The 24,339-nt window shown below is 41.0% G+C and overlaps 2 protein-coding genes across 2 annotated transcripts; one reads left to right on the top strand and one right to left on the bottom strand.

Annotated features, from left to right (window-relative positions):
* Window positions 517-1,647, top strand: LOC109234811. The gene is made up of 3 exons (XM_019400863.1): window positions 517-931; window positions 981-1,129; window positions 1,240-1,647. Exons 1-3 carry the CDS (start codon window positions 517-519, stop codon window positions 1,645-1,647), a joined length of 972 nt encoding a protein of 323 aa, XP_019256408.1.
* On the bottom strand, window positions 15,747-16,605 carry LOC109234810 (geraniol 8-hydroxylase-like). Its single transcript, XM_019400862.1, has 2 exons — window positions 16,373-16,605; window positions 15,747-16,056 (listed from the first exon to the last, which is right to left on the bottom strand). Exons 1-2 carry the CDS (start codon window positions 16,603-16,605, stop codon window positions 15,747-15,749), a joined length of 543 nt encoding a protein of 180 aa, XP_019256407.1.

Below are 24,339 nucleotides of genomic sequence, written 5' to 3'. Positions count from 1 at the left end.
AATGTTGATAGAATACTAAGTAATCCGATGATTCGAAAAACAATGTTAACTGAATTCTTTGTTACGAACAGAACAAATAAAGATGCTATGCAATTGTTATTATCATATAAAGAATTTCCTGAGTACTTTGTATGGTCAGTTAAGGAAAAAATGTGGACATGTCAAAAATAACATACTGTAATTGGACGTGTTGTAACATGTCATCCAACAGAAGGAGAAAGATATTATCTTAGATTATTGTTGATGAACGTTAGAGGACCAAAATCATATCAGGACTTATTTAAAGTTGACGGCAAATGTTATAATACATTTAGAGAGGCTGCAGAAAAAAGAGGATTGTTACACTGTGATAACAACTTGGTTGAATGTATGTCTGAAGCTACAAATTATCAAATGCCATATAGTTTAAGGCGTTTATTTACAATATTATTGGTGTACTGTTATCCCGCTAATCTAGCAGAACTTTGAAAACAATTTGAAGATTCAATGTCCGAAGATTTTAAGATTCTACATAACATGAATGCTAAAGATATTCGTTTTATGGATTTAAATCATATTAATGATATTTTGCATTTGATGGGACGTGATATTAATGAATATAATCTTATCCCTAAGAAAATTAAACCTTCAGCTGCTATCAGAGAAACCAATGACTGTCAGTTTGAAAGAAATATCATTGTTAGAGAAGAAGATTTGCTTCTAGAGATAAAATTAAATACTGAACAGCGAAAAGCGTATGACACGATTCTTCATAGGATATTTTCTAACAAATCAGGAGCATTTTTCGTCGACGGGCCTGGAGGAACAGGAAAAACTTTTCTATATCGTGCTTTATTAGCTGTTGTACGATCAAAATGTTTTGTCGCTTTAGCAACAACAAGTTCAGGTGTTGCAGCTTCAATCCTCCCAGGAGGAGGAACTGCTCACTCCCGTTTTAAATTTCTTATTGATTTCGATGAACAATATTCTTGCAACATTAGTATGTAAAGTGCACTTGCAACTTCAAATACGTGATGCAAAACTGATTGTCTGGGATGAAGTATCTATATCAAAAAAGAAAGTGATAAAAACTTTTGATATTCTCTTGAAAGATCTAATGGATACAAATGCTCTATTTGGAGGAAAAGTGGTCGTTTTCGGTGGTGATTTTAGACAAACTCTCAAAGTTGTTAGGAGTGGAAAAAAAAGAAGATTTTATTCAAGAAAGCTTATTATATTCTGAAATTTGGAATCAACTAGGAAATCCGATTATCAGAAAATATGCGTGCAAAGACAGATCCTACCTTTTGTGAATATTTGATGAGAATTGGAAATGGACCAGATAAAACAAATAGCCATGACAAAATTGGAATCCCTGATTGTTTTGTTATCCCTTTCATTTCTGAAAATCAATCATTAGATCTGTTGTTTAGAGTTACTTATCCAGATCTACATACATGTTTTTCCGATGCATCTTCTATAACTTCGCGTGTAATTCTGACAACCAAAAATTACTTTGTTCATCAAATAAATGATTTGCTCATAGCTCAATTTTCTGGTGATCCTAAAATATATGTTGCATTTGATGAGACTATGGAAGCAAAGATCGTCAATATGAAGATTTTTCGCATACTTTACATCCTGCTGGTTTACCTCCCCATAAATTGACCTTGAAAAAGAATTGTCCTGTTATGTTGTTACGAAATTTAAATTCACGTGAAGGTTTATGCAATGGTACACGACATATATCTTGTGATCTTCTAATACATGTTATAAGTGCTAAAATTGCCATTGGGGACTTTAAGAATACGCATGTATTTATTCCCAGAATACCATTATTATCATCAGCAGATGAAAAATTGCCTATTCCTTTCAAAAGAACACAATTTCCTATGAGATATGTTTTGCTATGACCATAAATAAAGCTCAAGGTCAAACATTAGACTTCGCGGGAGTTTATTTACGCGAACCTGTTTTTTCACGTGGTCAGCTCTACGTAGCGCTGAGGCTATTCGACTCGTGTGTTTTGCACTTATTCTTTTATCGTCAATTTCAATTTTAATCTTTTCTTTTAATTTGTTGCAAGTTATATCATGTATCCTTAAAACCACCTATAAATTTAATTGTTATCCGATTTTAAGGGTAAACACCTATTTTTGCACCTACATATATAACTTGTATTTGTTTTATCACCTGCATAAATTGTATTTCACTGTTTATTTGTTACTATAAAATTATTGATACAAACGAATTATTTTAATTAAATTGCTTAGTTTGCTCAATTATTTTATTATTCTGACATTATGTATGCTTAAAAATTATTATTCACTTTATAATTAAATTTATTTGTTCTATAAGTTCATTATAGATTAAAAAGAGAGAAAAATATTATAATATTATAATATTTAAAACTTAAAAAAAAATATCTAATTATAAAGATTGCTAGTAGTAAAATAGGTATTTGTCCACTAAAAGTTTGAAACTATGGTTGAATGATATTCTTAGAGCCCGTTTGGATGAGCTTAATTTAAGTGGCTTTTAAGCCAAAATAGCTTTTAAGCCATAAATTAGGAACTCTAGCTTTTCGCTTTTGGCTTGTTTTTGTCATTTTAGCTTAAAAATAAGTGCTTAAAAGCACTTTTATTACTCTATCCAAACATTACAAAATGGATTAAAAGCACTTAAATTAAGCCAATCCAAACGGACACTTATAGGCATGATTAAGTGCTTTTTTTTGTTATAACAAAAATAATTGAGGGATCATCTTTAGTAATGAACTCTTGATGCTCCTATATCGGTGTAGATTTGAATTCTACTTAAGAACGCGTACCCTCACCAAAAAGGAAACCAAAGAGTTGTTCTATTAGGAAATAAAACATCGACCTCAATGTTACTGTTTTTTCCTTTTCTGAAATCCTTCTCGCGAATCCAAACAAAGCGTTAACAACCTCTCTTTTCCACCACACAACAAAATCTGTAAAATCCACATGGGTTTCAATAAAAATCTTTGGGAGAAAATTATGCATAAACTTCAAGGGTCTCAACATTTTTATTCATTTTAAGTCGCCGAGAATTAAAACAATTATTTGTAAAGAGATTATTATAGGTAAGAACAATAATCTAGGATTAACGAATAACACATGTAAAATAATACTCCCTCCGGTCCAAAATAAGTGATTTTTTAGATGTTTTCACACAGATTAAGAAATTCACCTTTTAACATTAATTAGCAATGAAATTGACCATGTTAACCTTTACTATCTCTTCACATAAACACTACTAACACATACTCCAACACTATTTACTTCAAGGGCAATGTAGGAAAAAAATAATTAATTAATTCTTGAAATCTGGAAAAATCACTTATTTTGGACCACAAAAAAAAAGCAAAAAAACACTTATTTTGGACCAGAGGGAGTAATTCCCATAAATATCCGTGTAGTTCTATATCAATATTTTGAGCTTCACACTTTCTCTACTAAAATTTCCAGTAATATCTAAATGGTCCAAATTCCACCATCTCAAATGAATCTTGAGCAGAAATATAGAGAACGAGTTAAAGAGACCAAACTATTAAAGGGTATTTTTGTCCCAAAAGTACACCTTGCTCACTTCCCAACTCCTCTATTCAACATTTCCTTGTACCTGATAATAGAATCAAGCCTCTGTAACTTCAACTGCTGCCTAAACATGTTAATAAAATCATCAGCTTTCTCATCAACTGCTTCATCTTCTCCAAACCACGACCTCGTCGTCGCTGGTCGCCGCCGATCCACCTAGTCCACCTCTTCCTCCTTCTCCGCCACGAGTAATCGAGCAATTATTCATATTTGTTAACATGTTACATTCAGATTCAGTCTTATATTTTAACATGCGAGTTTAACTATACTTATTAATTAACTGAGAATTGTCAGATTCAGTATTCTTCAATTTTATTTTGGTATTATTAATGAGAATTAGAAGGTGCTTTTTGCTGACTGTGGTTATTATGCGCAGCTGAATCTGGTACATTGCAAGATGCAATACTTATATGACGATAATGGACGTAAATTTCTTGATATATACATCTGAAAGAATTGTAACTATATCTGGGCACTGCTATGCTGGCGTAGTCGAAGCCATCATAAACCAAAGCAAACGCTTATAGCACTCCACCATCTTAAACCTCTGTCACGAAATTACTGATTCTGCTGAGGCGCTTGCTTCTAAGTTACCTAATGATCTCAAGCTACTTTCTTATTCTTTGCTTTATTATCTAAAGCAGCATATCAAGTTATGTCACTTTTACTTAGTTCGGACGCCGAAATAGGTTCAGTAATAAGGGTTACCAATTGGTAATGCCTTGAGATAAAGAGTGAAAATAACAAGTTCGCTCCAACTTTATGATGTACTTCATAATACTGCTTCGTCTTGGAATGAATTTGTGATATCCGACATTTTATGGGTGAACTTTTAAGTAATTTATTTTAACTAAAATTATTAATTTTAACTGGTTACATATCGAAACGAGTATTGATTATATTTGTATAATATATATTATACTAATATAAAATTATTCTCTGAAAAATAATTATATAGGTAAAGTATGAAGTAAAAAATAATAATAAAATAATAATAATAATTATTATTGAGCAAACTTCATTTATAGCCCATCGGCCCAAACATATTTCACCCGGTAGCCCAAAAACTGCAACATACATTTTATAGCCCAAAAATAATTCTAGTGGCTAGCCCAAAAGTACTGAGGCTCAGATCTGTAAAGACAGAGGCGGCCACGCTATGGCTACAAAATCACTGATTGCATCCAATTCTCAAACGGCTGGAAAATGGCGTCCAACTTTGGGTTAGCTGGTGGCATACCGGAGCGTAGAGTTCGACCCATTTGGGATGCCATTGATTCTCGCCAGTTCAAAAATGCTCTCAAGCACTGCACCCCTCTCCTCTCCAAATACCCCAATTCCCCTTATGCTCTGGCACTTAAAGCTTTGGTTTTGGAAAGGATGGGTAAAGCGGAAGAAGTATTTTCCGTTTGCTTAAATGCCAAAGAGCTTTTGTACACTAATGACTCTGTCTTAATTGACGATCTTACTCTCAGCACTCTACAGTTTGTTTTCCAACGATCTGACCACTGTTAGTATCTTGATGTTTTCTACCGAGCTCGCCATTCATTCTTTTTGACTCATTGTTTTGTATCTTGACAGTGGATATGGCAAAAGTTGCTACGAGTATGCTTGTGCGAAATGACTGTATAGTAGTACGTATTTCCAGGAATTCAAGGGTTGTTGATTTTGTTTTAAAAGTGGAAAAGGAAAATCATTGGCTAAAGAGAGAGGGGCAACCACTCTTTGAATAAAAATCCAAAGCTCTCTGTTATTGCCTCATTTTTTCTGGGCTAACTTTCTTTGCTAGGAAAATCCTTTGGGTTTCACCAAATAAATTTCCATTTCCACATGTATGTCATTAGTTGATTTTGATGGAAATTATAATTTCAGGCCCACCATTAGTATATATTTACATGGATATTTATGTATTTCTTTCGAAAATAGATTTGAATATTGGTATATTACAAAATATATACAACATAGACTGTCACTATACAAAAATTATACAAAATAGACTGTCACTATACAGTTTATATACAATAGACTGGCACTATACAAAATAGACTGTCACCATAAAAAATATATACTAAATAGACTGTTATTATACAAAAACTATACAAAATAAACTGTCACTATACAAAATAGACTGTCAATATACAAAAAATATACAAAACAGACTGTCACTATACAATTTATATACAAATAGAGTGTCACTATACAAAATATATACAAAAATAGAATGTCATTATACAAAAAATATACTAAATAGACTGTCATTATACAAAATATATACAAAATAGACTGTTACTATACAAAAAATATACAAAATAGACTGTCACTATACAACTTACTATACAAAAAAAATACAAAATAGACTGTCACTATACAAAATAGACTGTTACTATACAAAAAATATACAAAATAGACTGTCATTCAATTCTTAGCTAATATTATTAGATCCAGAAGTACAAAATACAATTTAAAAAGGCAAAAAAGGGTTGACCATCGCGCCAGGTAGGGGTCGAACCTGCAACCTTCAGCTTAGGAAATAGACGAACCTGCAACCTTCAGCTTAGGAAATAACGCCCTATCCACTGAGCTACAGGCGCTAGTGTTGTCATACTCATTCCTTTCGGCTACTATATGCAATATGTTTGGGCCGAAGGGCCATTTTTTGTAAGTGGTACAAAACGTGGGCTATTAAAATTTTGAGGGGCTATAGAGGGTAGTTTTCTCAATTTTATACTACAAATAACTAGGTGATATAGATTGATTATTTAGTTAAAGGGCCAAGCGCATATTATACATTTAAGAGGCATGTTATCTAAGAGCGTAAAACAACATATATTGTTTATCTACTGTGCCTAATAAGGAATTTGCGAAAACGGGAACCAACGACGGCACTCTTCACGTGGAGATTAAGACAGCCAATTGATTTGGCTTTTGCACCCATTCATTCTTCTAAGTGATCTTTGGGAAAGAAACAGTTTTAGCTACAAAGAATTATATTTGCAAAAGAAAAGCTAAGAGGCATCAGTTTTTGCTATAACTTTGATAACTACAAGCTACAGGTGTCAAGGTATTTCTTTACCTTTTGAATTACTACCCATGAATCATGAGTTATTCATAAAGATAAATTATATATAGAGTATCTATTTAGATTGCGATATTGAAATATGGTTTTACCTTTACGTTCATAGTTTAAAGCATAGAGTGTTGGGGTTTAGCTCTAAGCGTGAAAGTTAAGTATATTGAGATTTGACCCCGACTAGCATCATTGATATCGTCAATTAATATTTGGATAGATTGAGGCCGTTGAAGGCCGTTTCGTTGGTTGGTTGAACGTTGCAAGATTGGGGAACTTTTCATTAGCGAGGTAAGTGAGACTTTAAACTTTAATGCTTGCTTTTTCAACACTTGTTTTGAAAATATATTTAGTCTGCCTGGTCCATGTGTTGGGACGAGCGTGCGCTTGGCAGAATCGGTGGTCGTTGACCAGCCGCAAATATATACTATTTGTAAAAAGCTAAAATTATTTAATAAGTGATTTGTGGTGTAGTGTGATATGGCGTAGCCTCGTGCTATGGCGTTGGCGCATTGTGTATGTCGCTGTGAAATATTTGGGGCATTGTTTATGCCGCCGTGATAGATTTAGGGCATTGTGTATGCCGTCGTTATATATTTGGGGCATTGTGTATGCCGCCGTTATAGATTTGGGGCATTGTGTATGCCGCCGTTATAAATTTGGGGCATTGTGTATGCCGCCTGGTAGATTCGGGGCATTGTGTACGCAGCCGTGGACTTGTTGGGGTGTTTGGTTAATTTCCTGCATTGCCGTTAATGACAAGTCCTTAGTGTAGATTGTGCTGAGATATATAAAGTATTGTTGTTGATTAATTGTTTGGACCTTATAGAGTAATTATATGGTGAAAGATTTCTGTGCTCGGTGTGTGTTTGTATTTTCTAAACACTTGTTCCAGAGGTATTTAAAGTGGCGGGTCGAGGATCTTACTGGGTTATATTTACATATAACTCACTCCTTACCTGCATCTCTATGCAGATATCGTTGCGGGAGATAGAGATAGTAGCTGGCGAGTTTGCTAGAGTGAATCCGGTTATTGAGGTGAGCCACCGCATTGTTCGTGGAGGCTGCCTAAAAGAGGTTTTTTTTTTTGTTTTTTTTTTTTTTTTTTTTTACATTTATTCACATGATGTCTTTTGTAATCCTCTTAGATGCTCCATGGTCTAGCGTGGGATTTGGGCTAGAGTTTTATTCTTCCTTTTGGTTGTTATTATTCATAAATATTTATGGAATAATTTGGATCATTAATTATTTGCATTTAATTATCGAAATGTTGGAATTTACATTTATTTCTGTTGAGTTTTGAATAAATGCTTAGTATATGGTGTAAGTTGGTTCGCCTAGCGGGTAGTGTTAGCTGGGTGCCAGTCACGTGTAGGGGGTATTTTTGGACGTGACAAAATTGGTATCAGAGCATAGGCTTTAAGTTCTGGGTCATGGAGCAGTGTTTGGTAGAGTCTTGTTCATGGGTATGTAGCTAGCGTTTGGCCATAGATCCCAAATTTATTTTGAAAAATGTGATTTGGGTGAAGTTTGGTTTGAAGATGAAAATGTGTTTGGACAAACATTTTCAAAACATATTTTCCAACTTTATTTTGGAAAAACATGTATATAATTCCCAAGTTTTGGGATTTTGGCCCAAAATCAGTCAATAGCTGATTTTGGGATTTGAGATTTGAGATTTGGCCAAAATATAGGCAAAATTTATGGCCAAACGTGAGTTTTGAAAATAAATTCCAAATAAATTTTGGCAAAACTCATGGCCAAACGGGGCCGTAGACGTCCATACTGTTACGCGGCGCCTTCCTCAGATTCCTTGGAAGGGCGACGTAAGGCTAAGCAACTGATGTCAGTGCAGTTGCTGTCCGCCAACTGAGGTCCCCTCCGTATGCTAGACGAGATTATCAGTGTCGTACGGGAAAACCAATTTCAAGAGCAATTGAGAGAACATAAATGAGAATTGAGAACAAAAGAAATCTTGATTGCATTAATGAAAGCTATTACAGAAAAACAACGCGGTGTCGAGGGGGAAAGACACCAGTACAGAGAATTGCTTGCTTGCTAGCTGAATACGCTAGGGAAACATAATGGAAGTACTTGAAATAAAAATACTCTATTTACAATGAAAATGACTTAGTTTTCTAAAAGGCAGCTACAGGTCCGTTGTTAGCAGCATTGTCTTGGCATAACGGTCTGCGCGCGCGGCGCTGTTGGAATCTGCCTGCGGCTTGGCGCTGGCGAGGGATATCGGTGGGGTGACAGAGGTACCTGCGCGCTTGTCACTTGGCACGGCCAAGACCATGGGGCCGTCCGTAGCGCTAGGCATTGGGAGGCTTGCTGGGACGCCACGGGGCGTGCCCAAGGGGTCATGGGGCATGGCTGGAAAGCCGTCCATGACATTCTCTCCCACCTGAGTTGGCGACGTCCTCGACGCCTTACTTGCAAAATAATCTTCAATGAGGCTCTTGTAGGCTTTGAGTTTTGTTCCCCTCTCCCAAGTATTCTCTTTTGCATCACAGCCTTGCCATTTCACCAAGAACTCTTGGTGATCTTTCCTTGAGGCATGAATCACTCTGTCATCAAGGATAGCTTCAACACGCCTTTTCCCGGTTGAATTGGGACCTCGAATGCTCGGTATTATAAGCTGGCTCCTTGAAGGATCCTCCGTGTCTTCCCGAAAAGGTTTCTGGAGGCTGACATGGAAGACAGGATGAATTTTCCACCAAGCTGGGGTATCCACCCAGTATGCAACTTTCCCAATGCGCCTTTCAATGGACAAGGGTCCAATGTATTTTTGCAATAGGCGAGGGTCATGGACCCCCACAAATAAGTACCGCTTTGGGATTTTGACCATCACTTTGTCTCCTACTTGATATTCAACAAAGCGACAATTCTGATCAGCATGCCTCTTTATCCGCTTATGAGCTTTGGCAAGATAGCTCCGCACTATCTCCAGATTCCGCTTCCACTCTTTTGAGAAGCTAGCAGCTCGAGGAGACTTAGCCATGTTTGGTGCATTCATAGTGTGTGGGAGTAGCGGTTGTTGTCCGGTAACAATTTCAAAAGCACTTTTGTTCGTACTAGAGCTCTTTTGTGAATTGAAACACAGTTGAGCAGCATCCAAGAGCTTCACCCAATTCTTCTGCGATCCGGTTACAAAGTAGCGGAGATATTCCTCCAACATACCATTGAACCACTCCGTCTGGCCATCAGATTGCGGATGAAAACTTGAGCTGTGACTCAATTTTGACCCCAGGCACTTAAAGAGTTGGTTCCAAAAGTTGCTAGTGAAGCGTGAGTCGCGATCACTAACAATGTCTTTTGGCAGGCCCCAATATTTGATGACATGAGAGAAGAAGAGTCGAGCTGCTGTATCTTCTGCTGATATATATTGTGGGGCTGCAATAAAGGTGGCATACTTGGAAAACCGGTCTACCATAACCAAGATAGTTATGAGATCTCCGACCTTGGGTAATCCGATGATGAAATCCAGGGAGACGCTTTCCCAAGGTCTCTTTGGGACAGCTAGTGGTTCCAAGAGTCCCGCTTGTGTCAAGCGGTCCGACTCGTCTTTCTGGCATACTAGACAAGTCTTCACATACTGAGCGACATCATCGGCCATTTGAGGCCAATAATAGGCACGACGAAGTAACGCCATGGTGCGTTCTTCACCGGGATGACCGGCCCACAGAGTATCATGACATTCCGCTAGAAGAGTCCTCCGCAAATCTCCTCCTTTAGGAACATAAAGTCGGTTCCCTTTAACTTTCAGAAAACCATCTTCCATGTAGAACTGGCGAGTCTTGCCCTGTCCTACCAAATCAACCAAATACTGAGCAGCGGGATCCTTGATGAGTAGATCCCGTATTTGGTCCTTGATGGATGTGGCTACTTCGCTCCCCCTTAGGGTGGCGAGTAGGCACACCGATGCTAGATCAGCTCTCCGACTGAGCGCATCAGTAACATGATTGGTCTTTCCACTGCGATACTCCATGTTGAAGTGGAATTCAGCAAAGAGTTCCTGCCACCTGGCCTGTCGACCGTTCAGCTTTGGCTGGGTCATGAAATGGCTAACAGCTGTGTTGTCTGTCTTGACCACGAACGGGGTTCCCAGCAGATAGTGCCTCCAGAGGCCCAAGCAGTGGACGACAGCCAATAATTCTTTCTCATGGGCGGCATAGCGCCGCTCTGCATCCTTCAGCTTCCGACTCTCGTACGCTGCAGGGTGCCCTTCTTGTAGCAGGACTCCGCCGAGTGCATAGTCAGAAGCATCTGTTTGTACCTCGAACGGCTTGGCCAAATCAGGAAGGGCCAAGACGGGACTACTAGACATAGCCGCTTTTAATGCGTTGAAGGCCTCTGCTCTCCTTGGTCCCCAATCCCAAGGTGTGACCTTTTTGAGGAGTTCTGTCAATGGCACTGCGATAAGTGAGTAGTTCTTCACAAACCGCCGGTAGAAGTTGCATAGGCCAAGGAACGCCCTCAAGGCGTGGACATCCTTAGGTGTCGGCCAATCTGTGATGGCCTGGATTTTCTGTTGGTCCATCTTGATGCGTCCTTCCTCGATGACATGTCCGAGGAAATCAATTTGCTTCTGAGCAAAGGAGCACTTGGATAGCTTTGCATATAGTTCATGTTCTCGCAACCGTGCTAGGACCTTCCGCAGGTGCACCAGGTGTTCTTCCAATGTCTGGCTATATACCACAATGTCATCTAAGTAGACCACCACAAATTCGTCGATGTACTCTCGGAAGACTTGGTTCATGAGAGTGCAAAACGTAGCAGGGGCGTTGGTCAAGCCGAATGGCATGACCAGGAAGTCGTACGACCCATATCTTGTCACACAAGTCGTCTTGTGTTCATCACCCTCTGCAATCCGAACTTGCCAATAACCTGTCTTCAGATCTATCTTGGTGAACACCGTAGCACCACCCAGTCTATCAAACAAGTCCGCCATTAGGGGAATAGGGTACTTGTTCTTCACGGTGATTTTGTTTAGAGCTCGATAATCCATACAGAGTCGCAGGCTGCCATCATGTTTCTTTTGGAATAGAACAGGGGACCCATATGGGGACTTGGAGGGTACAATGATCCCTGTATCTAGCATTTCCATCAATTGTCTCCGAAGCTCGGTAAGTTCGGATTGTGACATTCTGTAAGGCGCCCGGGCAGGTGGCTTCGCGCCCGGCACCAACTCAATTTCATGGTCCACAGTGCGCCTAGGCGGGAGCCGCTTTGGCATGTCTTGTGGCATGACATCTTCAAACTCCAGTAGTAACTCCTTCACGGGTTCAGGAATGCGACTCGAGGAGCGTTCTATATCTTCAATGAAGAGGGTTGCCAGGAACGTAGGTTCATTCCTTTTGACCCCCTTCTTCAACTGCAAGGCCGAGATGTTCTCAACGGCCATCTTCATGGGCAGGCACGGGATAATGCAGGGCTTGGCCCTATTGGTACCCATCATCAGTAGCATGTCTGCAAATGGTACAGGCATGGTGTTGGTTTGCCTTAGGAATTCCAGCCCAACAATCAACTCGAAGTCATCTATGATCACCACTCGCAGGTTGAATTTTCCTTCGTAAGGCCCAAGCTTCACCGGTACTTCATTAGCTATTCCACCCACTGGCTGGGGAGGTGAGTTAATAGCCTTGACGCTACCTTTACCTTTCCCTACAACTAGTCCAAGGCGCTCCACCTGAGTCGAGGCTAAGTAGTTGTGGGTAGCACCCGTGTCTATCATAGCCCGAATGGGCTTGCCATTTACCTTCATCTCGACGAACATTAAGGTCCTCTCTTGTTTAAGAGGAGTCTCTTCATTCGCCTTCTTTTTCCCTTTCCTGGTGACGGGACATGAGTCCTTCTTCTTACGAATACCAGCACTGGTCTCCGCTAGTGCCTCAGAAATGGAACCCACAATTGCATTGAAGGCACCTACTGGTTCAGTCTTGTCAGCATCGTCTGAGTCGTCATCAGTCCCATCATCAATAGCCCGATGGGCATTCATCTGTGCATGTGGGCACTCATTGTTCCAATGTGGACCGCCGCAATGACGGCATCCTGAAGGAGGCTTTCTCACCCGATCATTGTTGTTTGACGCAGCACTGTTGCTGCCGGAGGAAGGAGCTCTAGATTTGTTTGAGTTCTGATCTCCCCCATTTTTGCTAGGACCACCACTGCTGGGCTGGCCCTCTTTGAACCCTATTCGGGCAGGCGGCTGAGGCCTGTCCCTTCGAGCTTCCATTTGATAGTCCCCAAGACATTCAGCTGCTTGGATTGCCTTGGGAAGGGAATCTACCCTTTGTCTCTGTAGCTCCACGCGGGCATAAGGTTTCAATCCTTCCATGAAGGTGAAGAGTTTGTCCTTATCCCCCATGTCGCGTATGCTGAGCATGAGTGCGGAGAATTCTCGCACGTAGTCCCGCACTGATTTTGTCTGGCGGAGCTCCCGTAGTTTTCTCCTTGCATTATATTCAACATTCTTGGGGAAGAACTGCAGGCGTATAGCTGCCTTCAGTTCGGCCCATGTCTCGAGAGCATCTTCACCGGCCTTGGGGCTTCATACTTCACACGCCACCAGAGTTTAGCATCACCCTGAAGATACATGGCAGCAGTTGCTACCTTCTTAGCTTCCTCCAGATCCCCAACAGCATCGAAATACTGTTCGACGTCAAAGATGAAGTTTTCCACTTCCTTGGCATTCCTAGCTCCACTGTATGGCTTTGGCTCAGGAATTTTCAGCTTCTTTGTCGCGGAAGCGGAGTTCACTGCACCTCCGATTTGGTTTCCACCTCCTCGGAGTAGGCCCTGTAAAGCAGAGTTGACAACATTGAGTTGGTCTGTCAATTTGTCAATGGTTTGTTGCATGGCAGTCACCTTTTCTGCCTCTTGTGCCCTGTGGGCTAAATCCTCGGTGTGCTCCTGTTGGAGCCCCTCGAATTTCTCAAAGATTTCGGCTGCCTCTGTGGCTGCCGTCTGCCGGTCTCCCTCGGAGTCGCGACTGATGTTTTCAACGTCAACTTCGACCTGAAGCACCCTGCGGTCCAGGTCGTCCAACCTTTGCAGTAGGCTGGTTCTTAGTTCAGGTACCGTATCCATAATAGGCCGCAATACCTCAACCGTCCCTTCGAGGGCCGCAATGCGGTCCCCATGGAACAGAAATGAGAATTCAGAATGAAAGAAAGCTTGATTGCATTAATGAAAGCTATTACAGAAAAGCAGCGCGGTGTCGAGGGGGAGAGACACCAGTACAGAGAATTGCTTGCTTGCTAGAAAGTTTTGATTGCTTGATATCCAAGTTACAAGACTAGACTTGATTAAGCTAGAGAAACATAATGGAAGTACATGAAATAAAACTACTCTATATTTACAATGAAAATGACTTAGTTTTCTATAAGGCAGCAGCAGGTCCGTTGTCAGCAGTAGTGTCGTTGGCATCACGGTCTGTGCGCGCGGCGCTGTTGGCTTCTGCCTGCGGCTTGGTGCTCGCGAGGGATATTGGTGGGGCGACAGAGGCACCTGCGCGCTTGTCACTTGGCGCGGCCAAGACCACGGGACCGTCCGTGGCGCTAGGCATTGGGAGGTTCGCTAGGACGCCACGGGGCGCGCCCAAGGGGTCATCGGGCATGGCTGGAAAGCCGCCCATGACAGTATATATGCATGTTGTATATGTGCGCACGTACGGGCACCACCGTGTGTATGTTTTTTTTTTTTATTAATCTGAGGTAGTAAACCAATGTAGTGTATTTATATATATAGCTCTTCCGCTAACATGCATTAACATGGTAACTGTGATAAGTAAATCTATGCACAAATTGGCCAAAAGCAGAGGGCAAATTATAAACATAAACATAAACAAACCCAGTATGTCCCCACCAGGTGGGGCCTGGGGAGGGTAGTCTGTACGCAAACCTTACCCCTACCTAACAGGTAGAGAGGCTGTTTCCAATAGACCCTCGGCTCAGGAAGGGTAATGAGAACAAGTGGATAGCAAGAAAGGAAGAAAGAGGGAAGAGAAAAGAAAAAGGGAGAGATAAAGGATAAGTAGTACCAAATACTAGCAACAAGGAATACAATACCTGAGGCGAATAAAACCACATAACGTAATAAAAATCTAAGAATATGAAGGGACATGCGTGCTACTACGACTATCGGTGAGCAACTAAAAACTACCCACTAACCTTCTATCTTAATCCTCGACCTCCACACTCTCCTATCAAGGGTCATGTCCTTAGTAAGCTGAAGCAGCGCCATGTCTTGTCTAATCACCTCTCCCCAGTACTTCTTAGGCCTACCTCGATCTCTTCTCAAACTCGCCATGGCCAACCTCTCACACCTCCTAACAGGTGCATCGATGCTTCTTCTCTTAACATGTCCGTACCATCTCAGCCTCGACTCCCGCATCTTGTCCTCCACGGAGGCTAGCTACTCCCACTCTGTCTCGGATAACTTCATTCTTAATCTTATCTTTCATGGTACTCCCACACATCCATCTCAAGATCCTCATCTCTGCTACTTACATCTTCTGCACGTGGGAGTTCTTGACTGGCCAACACTCAGCCCCATACAACATAGCCGGTCGAACCACCACTCTATAAAACTTGCCCTTAAGTATTGGCGGCACGTTCTTATCACATAAAACACCGGAAGGGAGCCTCCACTTCATCCATCCCGCTCCGATGCGATGTGCACATCTTCGTCAATCTCCCTGTTACCTTGGATAATAGACCCGAGATACTTAAAACTCGCTCTCTTGGGATAACTTGAGCATCAAGCTTTACCTCTACGAATCTAGTGAAGGCGAATAGAGGGGAAATTAGATCCAGAAATATGTGTTAAGGTCGAAAGCAGATAGCAGTAGTTTGAGAACAAAACCAGATTATAGGAAAAAGTTCGAAACGAATCTAGTGAAGGCGAATAGAGCAGCATTTGACAAATAAGGAACTTAACGAAGATAAAGAAATTGAAAATACCAGGCACAAGTGTTCTATCTGATTTTTGTCGACTGCCTGCGGATCCTCTGGGCTAGTATTTAACAAAACATCAAGAACATCAGTGCTACCATTATTCGGCGATTTCCTCCTTTGCTATAATAGTTCATCAATCAATCCCTCAAAATGCTTTCCTATGCATCGCCTCATCCCTTGAGGATCAATCCATTTCAACACGGGGAAATAATCAGCCAAATTGGGCTTACCAGCTTCTTCCATGATTTTCCACATAGCATCCTTAAATTCTTTGCCTGAATTTGCATAAGGGTCCACTACATCCTTGGAAAAAATATCACTCGAAAGTAAATTCATAGAGGTCTCAAAAGCAGCTTGGCCTATATTCACTGCCTTCCCTGTTTGGCTACACTGACGGCAATAAGCAATAAAATCCTGGATCTTTTGGGACCTGAAATTAGAAGTGACAACTCAACTAGTTTGTTAGTAACCCGCCAAAGCTGTCCAGGTTTAAACACAAGTAAGTTTATGACCGTCTATTGACTTGACCCTTCAAATATCGGGTCAAATGTAATCAAGCAAACTTATTTTGAAAACATTTTCTTTTTGAAAAAAGCAAAATAAAAAAAAGATGGGAAGTTGGGTCATATTGGTTTAAACTTATTTTGACTCGAGCAAATTAACTTTGGACAGGTTAGTTCATGACGTTTTATTGATTTGACCGTCCAATTTTAACTGAACCAATTAAGCCAATTTGCCATTTGTACCTAAGATGCTGATATTCATCAAGCCTGTTGCCTGAGAAGATATTAGAATTCAAGATTTTCCGCAGGGATCTCCAACGAGTAGTAACAGGTAGAAATACGACAGAGAACTGATAGTGATTATGGGAATGGAGTGCATCTGGGATTGTTCTGCTGGAGAAGGCCAAATCTTGGTTTTTAAGGACTTGTTTAGCCACGGCTGATGAAGATATTACCACCGTCCTTATATGGCCCATCGTGAGGCTGATTATTGGACCATACTTTTCTGCAAGCCTTGCAAGTGACTGGTGGGATTGATCACCAAGAATGTTATGCAAATTTCCAATCAATGGTAGGGAAATTGGTCCTGGTGGAAGTTTTTTGTTACATATGTTTGCTTGTTGCTAGCCAACAAATGCCTTGAACAAAAGTCCAAGCAAGTAGTAATCCACCTACAATTTCTAGATAATCCATAGGAATGTAATATTCTATCCAGAGTACGTGCCAGTACTTAAATACTGCATCATATTCTAAATATAGAAGGCGTCAACATTGTGTATTTGTCTTTTTTCTAACTATGACAGCCACAAAATTGTGGAGAAAGATATCAAGCAGTTCACATCTTATGGATACGGAATAGCTATGCCAGCAAGGGGGAGTGCTTGCGCCATGTGATACACGACTACTATTTTTCACATGGTTCCAAATACTACAACTTTTGCTTTCTTGTTTTTATTTTTATTTTTACAAACTAGTTTTTGGACATGTTTGATAAATTAATTTTACGGAATTCTTGATACTTAACATTGCATTCCAAGGACCCTTACCTTGTAATAGGTGTGTATACAGTCAAAATCGGGCTTGCCTAATTTTGTACGACAAATCGAAATCGGGACGGAAGATGAAGGCCCGGCCCCGGTTATATCGGAACATGGTACGGAGATGGATTGGTAAGCTCGTGGATCGATGGCCGATCAAGATCGAGGCCGACCGTGATCGAGACCGAAGCGAGAAAGAAACCGAGCAAGATCGAAGGAGGCCTGCCACGTCGAATAGCAGAAAGCCGAGATATTCGTGATCGAGAGAGATCGTGGCGGAAATCTCAGCACGTATCGAGTCAGGATCGGTTATTTAGCCTATCATGGGATTTACTTCTGTAATTAGAAGTATACCATAAATAGGATTCCTCTACTATATAAAGAGGGTCTTAACCATTTTGTAAACAATATACATTCACGCATAACAAGGCAATATATTATATTTCCTCTTGCAAGCTCTATTGTTCAAGTTCATACTTTTCAATAAGCATACTCAGTTGTTCAAGGGCAGTCTAGCTCGAGGGCCATAATTGTTCATCACATTGGTTTGCTTTATTTTACTGTTAATTCCTAGCATTAATTCTTATATTTATCAGTTTGTGCCAAGTGAAATCGCATATCTTTAAAACCACTTATAAGTTTAATTGTTATCTGATTTTAAGGGCAAACAGTATGGCGCCCACCGTGGGGCTAAGGATAATAGTGATTGCCTGGTACAATTTTCGTGACACACGTAATTTTACGCTTGTTCTTTGAAGTGTCTTTGATTCCAGGATCAACATGTCAAACTCAAGTAGCACCCCCACACACAGACGATGGCCTTGGTCTCTATGGCGAGAACGATAACATAGCCGCCCCTGGAAATGGAGTGCCTCCAGTCGACCCTGATGGAGCTCCGACCCTAGATCCAATCGACGTAAGCTCCCATATTGCCATTAATGGGAATTTCGGCGTCGATTCTGAAAATAGCATCCACGGAGATGCTCGAACAGCCGATCAGAACGCACATGGCGATGAAGAAGGCGGGGTTATCCTTCGAATGATATTCAAAATGTTGTAGACTCAACAAGCTGCAATAGTACTGTTGGCCCAAGTTCAGATGAAGTTTTGAAGATTGACAAAATAAACTCAGTCATGAACCAGGTCCATCATGTGAGACACAGTGTTGATATGCTTACACATGTGACATACGCGTGAAGAAGATAAGTCTCAAGGATCAGCAACAATATCTTCTGAATTGATCGAAAAGATTGCATATAGGATAAGGAGTTGAAGTCTCCTTATGAAAAGAGAATTATATCCGGATCAAGGATATGGATTAGGAGTTAGAGTTGTTCTTGGACTCGAATTGTCAAAGGATCCACAATTCGAGTTCTTATCAAACTCTGATTACTAACTCTATAAATATAACGATTGTTCTCTTTTACAGGTGATTGCACATAAGCAGAAGTTAAGCATATTTGAGAGCAAAAAGATCAAGTCTGATTTGCAAGCAACATATGCGAGATACAAGTGTGCACGTCTGAAGCTACATGAACTAAGATAGAAGAACCAGTTTCATCATTGTGTTTATTCTAAGTCTAGTTCAATTGTAGTAGGTTTTCATATTTTACCTTTCAGCTTTCTTAGAAGCAATTGTATTAGGTACTCTGAGTATTCAAGTTAGAGTTAACTTGAAAGTGTCGCAACAGTTGAAGCTGTGTGCTACACTGGGATTAGAGTTAATCCTTAGGTTTACAAAGAGTTTTGTAAATGCAGTTTTTGGCTCAGTGATTTTAGTGGAGTTTGGGAAAATCCTACTGAGTAGTAGGTCGTGGTTTTTTCACCTTTTGAGCCAAGTGTTTTCCACGTAAAAATCTCTGTGCACTTTACTTTCAGCATTTATTATTCCGCAAACTGCTGTAGTTAGAACACTTAGAAGAACCAGGTTCTTCTAACGCGAAAATTAGGTACCACACAAATCACCCCCCCCCCCCTCTTGTGTGGTATTGACGTTTATAACATCAAGTACAACTCCAAAATCAGAATCGTGCGCCAAGCAGGATCGAGCTCGAGCCATCACAAGAAATTGCCCATAGAGCCAAATCGGTGCCAAAGAGATCGAATAGAGGAGAATCGAAGACCAATCCTGCTATCCTAAAAATGCTCGAGGAACTGACGAAGCCAATCGAGACAGGAGAAAAGAAGATCGAGGAGAACGATAAGAAAGTGGAAACTTATAATTTCAGGGTCGACCAAATCCCGGGGGCACCGCCGGTGTTGGAAGGACTTGATTCCAAAAAGTTTGTCCAAAAACCTTTCCCCCCGAGTGCGGCTCCGAAGCTAATCCCTAAGAAATTCCGTATGCCCGAGGTCCCGAAATACAATGGGACAACAGATCCAAATGAGCACGTCACCTCATACACGCGCGTCATTAAGGGAAATGACTTGGAAGATGACGAGATTGAGTCTGTATTGCTGAAGAAGTTCGGGGAAAATCTATCGAAGGGAGCTATGATATGGTACCATAACTTGCCACCTAACTCTATTGATTCATTTGCTATGCTTGCAGATTCTTTTGTAAAGGCCCACACCGGAGCCATTAAGGTCGCTACCATAAAGTAGGACCTCTTCAACGTAAGACAAAAAGACAACGAAATGCTCAAGGAATTTGTATCTCGATTCTAAATGGAGCGAATGGATTTGCCACAGGTCACCGACGATTGGGCTGTTCAAGCTTTTACTCAAGGTCTCAACGCTCGGAGTTCCGTAGCTTCACAGTAGTTGAAGAAAAATTTGATCGAATATCCAGTTGTTACTTGGGCCGATGTACATAATTGTCACGCCCCAAGCTCGGGGAGTGCGACCGACGCTCAACCGAGTGAACACGGCCGAGCAAGCTTGTTAAACACTTTCTACCCAACTCACTTACGATCAAGAGAAGACATAATTTCATTAATTAGACAATAGGAGATCATGCAGGTTCATTACTAAGCCATTTCATTAGCTACATCATTGTTAAGTTTCAAAATACATACACATAATCCATTGACCTTCCCAACACCCACATACAACCCACATAACGTCTACGGAGCCTCTAAGTAGATACAAAAGAGAGTGCTACAAAAGTATCGGCAATAAGTCCCCGACTATACCTCAAAACATAATAAGAAGGTGAACAAGAGATATAAAAGATATAGGACCCTGAAATGATGTGGGGCTCCCAGCTGCGATCAACAATGTTTGCTATGGAACCACCTACATCCATTTAAAGATGTAGCACCCCCAGCAAAAGGGACGTTAGTACTGTCGAATAGTACTAGTATGTAAAGCTAAGCACCAATCTTAATAGAATGAACAATGAAACAAAGAGGAAACAGTTATGATGTACAATAAAAGCTTCAAACAAATATGAAAAACATCAAGTAAGGATCACATAGTTCTCGGTTCAATTTCCATCTTATTAGGTTGATAAGCTTAGTGCCATGTGCCACAATTCGCAATACCACCGTGTTCTTACACGGAGTCCGATCTCGACCTGATCGGCTAGGTCATCTCATTTGAGACATCAATCATATCCACAATTTCAATCAATCATTTCCAGCATAGTTACCACCATGTGTGCGGCATGGTGTTCGATCACGGCCCGATCGGCTAGGCCATCTCACTTGAGACATCATCCTTTTAATCGTTCATCTCAATTCACATTTTCTTCCCATCTTTCAACACATGGCACAAGTGGCCTCATTTATTAACTCGTTCTTGGCTCTTGGCCGTATCTTACAATCCAAGTTGCCCTTTTTATACATTCAAATAACATTATGGTCAACATCAATAAAGCCTATCATATAAGGCATTGCATACATAAGGGAAAAGCTTGGAAAATCCTAATCATACGGAGGCTTTTCATACAAATTAGCATAGCAATCTTTATTCGATTCTTGACATGAATTCTTGACCTTTCTCAATACATATTCCACATTTCAAACACATTCTCAAATAACATGATGACATGATAAACATTTAGAACAATTATCGAACATGAATCTTTCAGCACAACACATTATGGCAGTCAATTCTAGTATGATCAATTTAGGGACTTACACCAATTACCCGAACACCAGGGGTTTGATTCTAAGAAGAAGGGGGTTTAGCCATACATACCTCAATTGAGCTCTTATAACTTTAAGATATTTCCGGTACTAGCAACTTCAATCTATTTTTGCAATATAGCAGAATTGAATCCAAAATTAGGAGAATGATGTATAATTCTAGCTCACTAAAGCATTCTATCAAACACTATGTGTTCATTATGTTTTAAGACTCTTTTTGTGTAAGATTCCATCATTCCACAACCCATCTTTTATTATTTTTAGCCCATACTCTTCCTACATTCTTTCACCACCCATGCATGCAAAACAAACAACCATCAACCCCATGAACCATCTTGTTAATTACCCATTTTAGTAGAAATTTCGAAATTAAGAGATAGGGCATAGGTTCTTACCTTTAAGGTGAGGACTTAGTGAACTTCACTTGACAATCTTCAAGGATTTTTATGCAAGAATTGAGGGATAATTGGTTGAGGATCACTCTCTCACTCCAGGACTCCTTCTCTCACTCTAAAGCATCAGGAATAGGCTCAAATGAGCCTTAGCATATGTTTTAACGACATGGGATCGGATTTCAAATTAAGAAATTTGGAGCCCCGACACGGATCTGCGGTTGCATATGCGTCCGCATAATGGCTATGCGGCCCGCAAGATGGCCGCGAAAAGTGGCCCTCAGGGACCTAAATTTTCTTCCTCGGTCTGCAACAAATATGAGGTCCATAGACCTGTTTTGCGGTCGCATAATGCGCCGCAGAACCTCCCTTCACAAAAGTTTAAGAATGGTTATCCGGCCAAAGTGCGGCCCGTGAAATGGTTATGTAGTCGCATAATTGGCCGCGAAAGCGGACCTCAAAATTGGCCAAAAAGAGCGCCTCACTCTGCGGCCAAAATTCGGCCTGCAGAGTGATTGTGCGACTGCATAATGGGCCGCAGAAATACACATTTCTGCAAAACACTTTCCTTTAACTCTGTAGCGTACTGTTCAATCCAAAAAGTCCGAAATGACACATAAATCTAACTTAGCACCACGAAATTCCGAGTTTTAGGAAGAATTTTGCAGGGCCTTAATCAGTATCAGTCAAAGATTAGGGTCGAGGATGATCAATTGGGGCTCCAATGGGTTCGATTTATTCTAACAGGCCGGTGGATAGAGTTAAAAGGGACCTCGACCGGGAACCACAGTCGAACAGAGACTGATGTCAGCCATACAGTAGAGATCGGAGAAATAACGGGCCTGGACGCAACCCCGTTCAAAATAATAGAAGGAATGATCGGGGACAGAGCGCCCGAGGGCTAATGAGCAAAAGTGGTTTTCAATGGGGACGTCGGGTCCAAAGAAGCACCTCGATTGTCAGAATATATCTTCAACATAGATGCTTCCGCCATAGTACTGGCCATTGGACGTATCAAAGATACTAGATGGCCTCGACCTCTGCAAACCGATCCGGCCCAGAGAAATCCAAACCAAATATGCAAGTATCATGGTAACCATGGTCATAAAACAGAAGATTGCAGACAGCTAAGGGAGGAAGTACTCCGATTGTTCAACGAGGGCCACCTTCGAGAATTCTTAAGTGATCGGGCCAAGAATCACTTCAAAAACAGAGATTCAAATAGGAAGAACGAGCAAGAAGAGCCGCAACACGTAATTCACATGATCATTGGAGGGGTCGACATTCCTCAAGGACCAATATTTAAGCGCACCAAGGTGACGATCACAAGGGAAAAACGAACACGGGACTACTTACCAGAAGAGACCTTGTCTTTCAAGTTAAACATGTTTTGGTTGATCCAGGTAGCTCGGCCAACATTATTTGATCGAGCGTTGTAGAACAGCTCAGCTTACAAGATCAAATTGTGCCCGCATCCCGAGTACTTAACGGTTTCAACATGGCGAGCGAAAGCACCAAAGGTGATATTGTTTTGCCAGTGAACGTGGCCGGGACCATCCAAGAAACAAAGTTCCATGTAATCGAGGGCGACATGAGGTACAACACCCTGCTCGGAAGGCCTTGGATCCATAACATGAGGGCGGTACCCTCGACCCTTCACCAAATTTTGAAATTCCCAACATCTAAAGAAGTCAAAACAGTGTACGGGGAACAGCATGCCGCTAAGGAGATATTTGAAATTGACGAAGTAATATCGGTGCCAGCACTTTCTTCAGCAAAGGGATCGGACTCGAAGGGCTTGCAAGAGGCTAAATATCAACCACAGACACCAGCCTCGACCCAACCGGAGAAGTGGGAGACCAATGAGGATGATGACTATGGGACACCTCGATCTTTCATAGCTCCCGATGACTCCGACGCCACCAAATCAACGAGGTCGAAGAGCTGGAACAAGTCACACTAATCGAACATCAGCCAGAAAGGTATACCTGGGCACTGGGCTAACCCAAGAGTTCAGGAAAAAACTTATTCATTTCCATACAGCTAACATGAATTGCTTTGCTTGGTCCCACATTGATATGACAGGGATCTCGCCGGAAAATACCACTCACAGCTGAGTAAGTATCCCGAATGGCTAGCAAATGTAGTGATAGTCCCTAAGAAGGGAACCAAACTTAGAATGTGTGTAGATTATAATGACCTAAATAAGGCATGCCCCTAGGATTCTTTCATTTGCCTAACATCGATCATATGATCGATTTCACGGCCGGCCACGAGACTCTTAGTTTTCTCGATGTCTATTCCTGGTACAACCAAATACAAATGAACCCGGAAGACCAGGAAAAGACTTCGTTCATCACGAAGTATGGCACCTACTGTTATAATGTAATTCCATTCGAACTAAAAAATGCTGGTGCAACCTACCAACGCCTAGTAAATCGAATGTTCGGAGAACAAATAGGGAAATCTATGGAAGTTATATTGATGGCATTCTAGTTAAGTCCCTGCGAGCAGAGGACCATTTAAAGCATTTGCAGTAAACCTTCGATATACTGAGGAAGCACAATATGAAGCTCAACCTAGAAAAGTGCGCATTCGGGTTAGCTCGGGCAAGTTTCTCGGCTTCATGGTGTCCAATCGGGGGATCGAGATCAACCCCGATAAAATCAAAGCTATCGAGGATATCAAGG

This window comes from Nicotiana attenuata, chromosome 11 (assembly GCF_001879085.1).
Source record: "Nicotiana attenuata strain UT chromosome 11, NIATTr2, whole genome shotgun sequence".
In the NCBI taxonomy this organism is placed as follows: Eukaryota; Viridiplantae; Streptophyta; class Magnoliopsida; order Solanales; family Solanaceae; genus Nicotiana; species Nicotiana attenuata.
Note: the sequence above shows the minus strand (reverse complement) of the source record. Positions and strands in the feature narration are given on the sequence as shown.

What these genes read in the sequence shown, in the direction of transcription:
- LOC109234810 (XM_019400862.1), bottom strand. Translation starts at nt 16,605, where the DNA reads ATGGGCCATATAAGGACGGTGGTAATATCTTCATCAGCCGTGGCTAAA. An exon ending in GATGAATATCAGCATCTTAG is followed by an intron (nt 16,057 to 16,372) that starts GTACAAATGGCA and finishes TTCTAATTTCAG; the next exon opens with GTCCCAAAAGATCCAGGATT.
- LOC109234811 (XM_019400863.1), top strand. Translation starts at nt 517, where the DNA reads ATGAATGCTAAAGATATTCGTTTTATGGATTTAAATCATATTAATGAT. An exon ending in AGGAGGAACTGCTCACTCCC is followed by an intron (nt 932 to 980) that starts GTTTTAAATTTC and finishes TTGCAACATTAG; the next exon opens with TATGTAAAGTGCACTTGCAA. An exon ending in CTCTATTTGGAGGAAAAGTG is followed by an intron (nt 1,130 to 1,239) that starts GTCGTTTTCGGT and finishes GGAATCAACTAG; the next exon opens with GAAATCCGATTATCAGAAAA.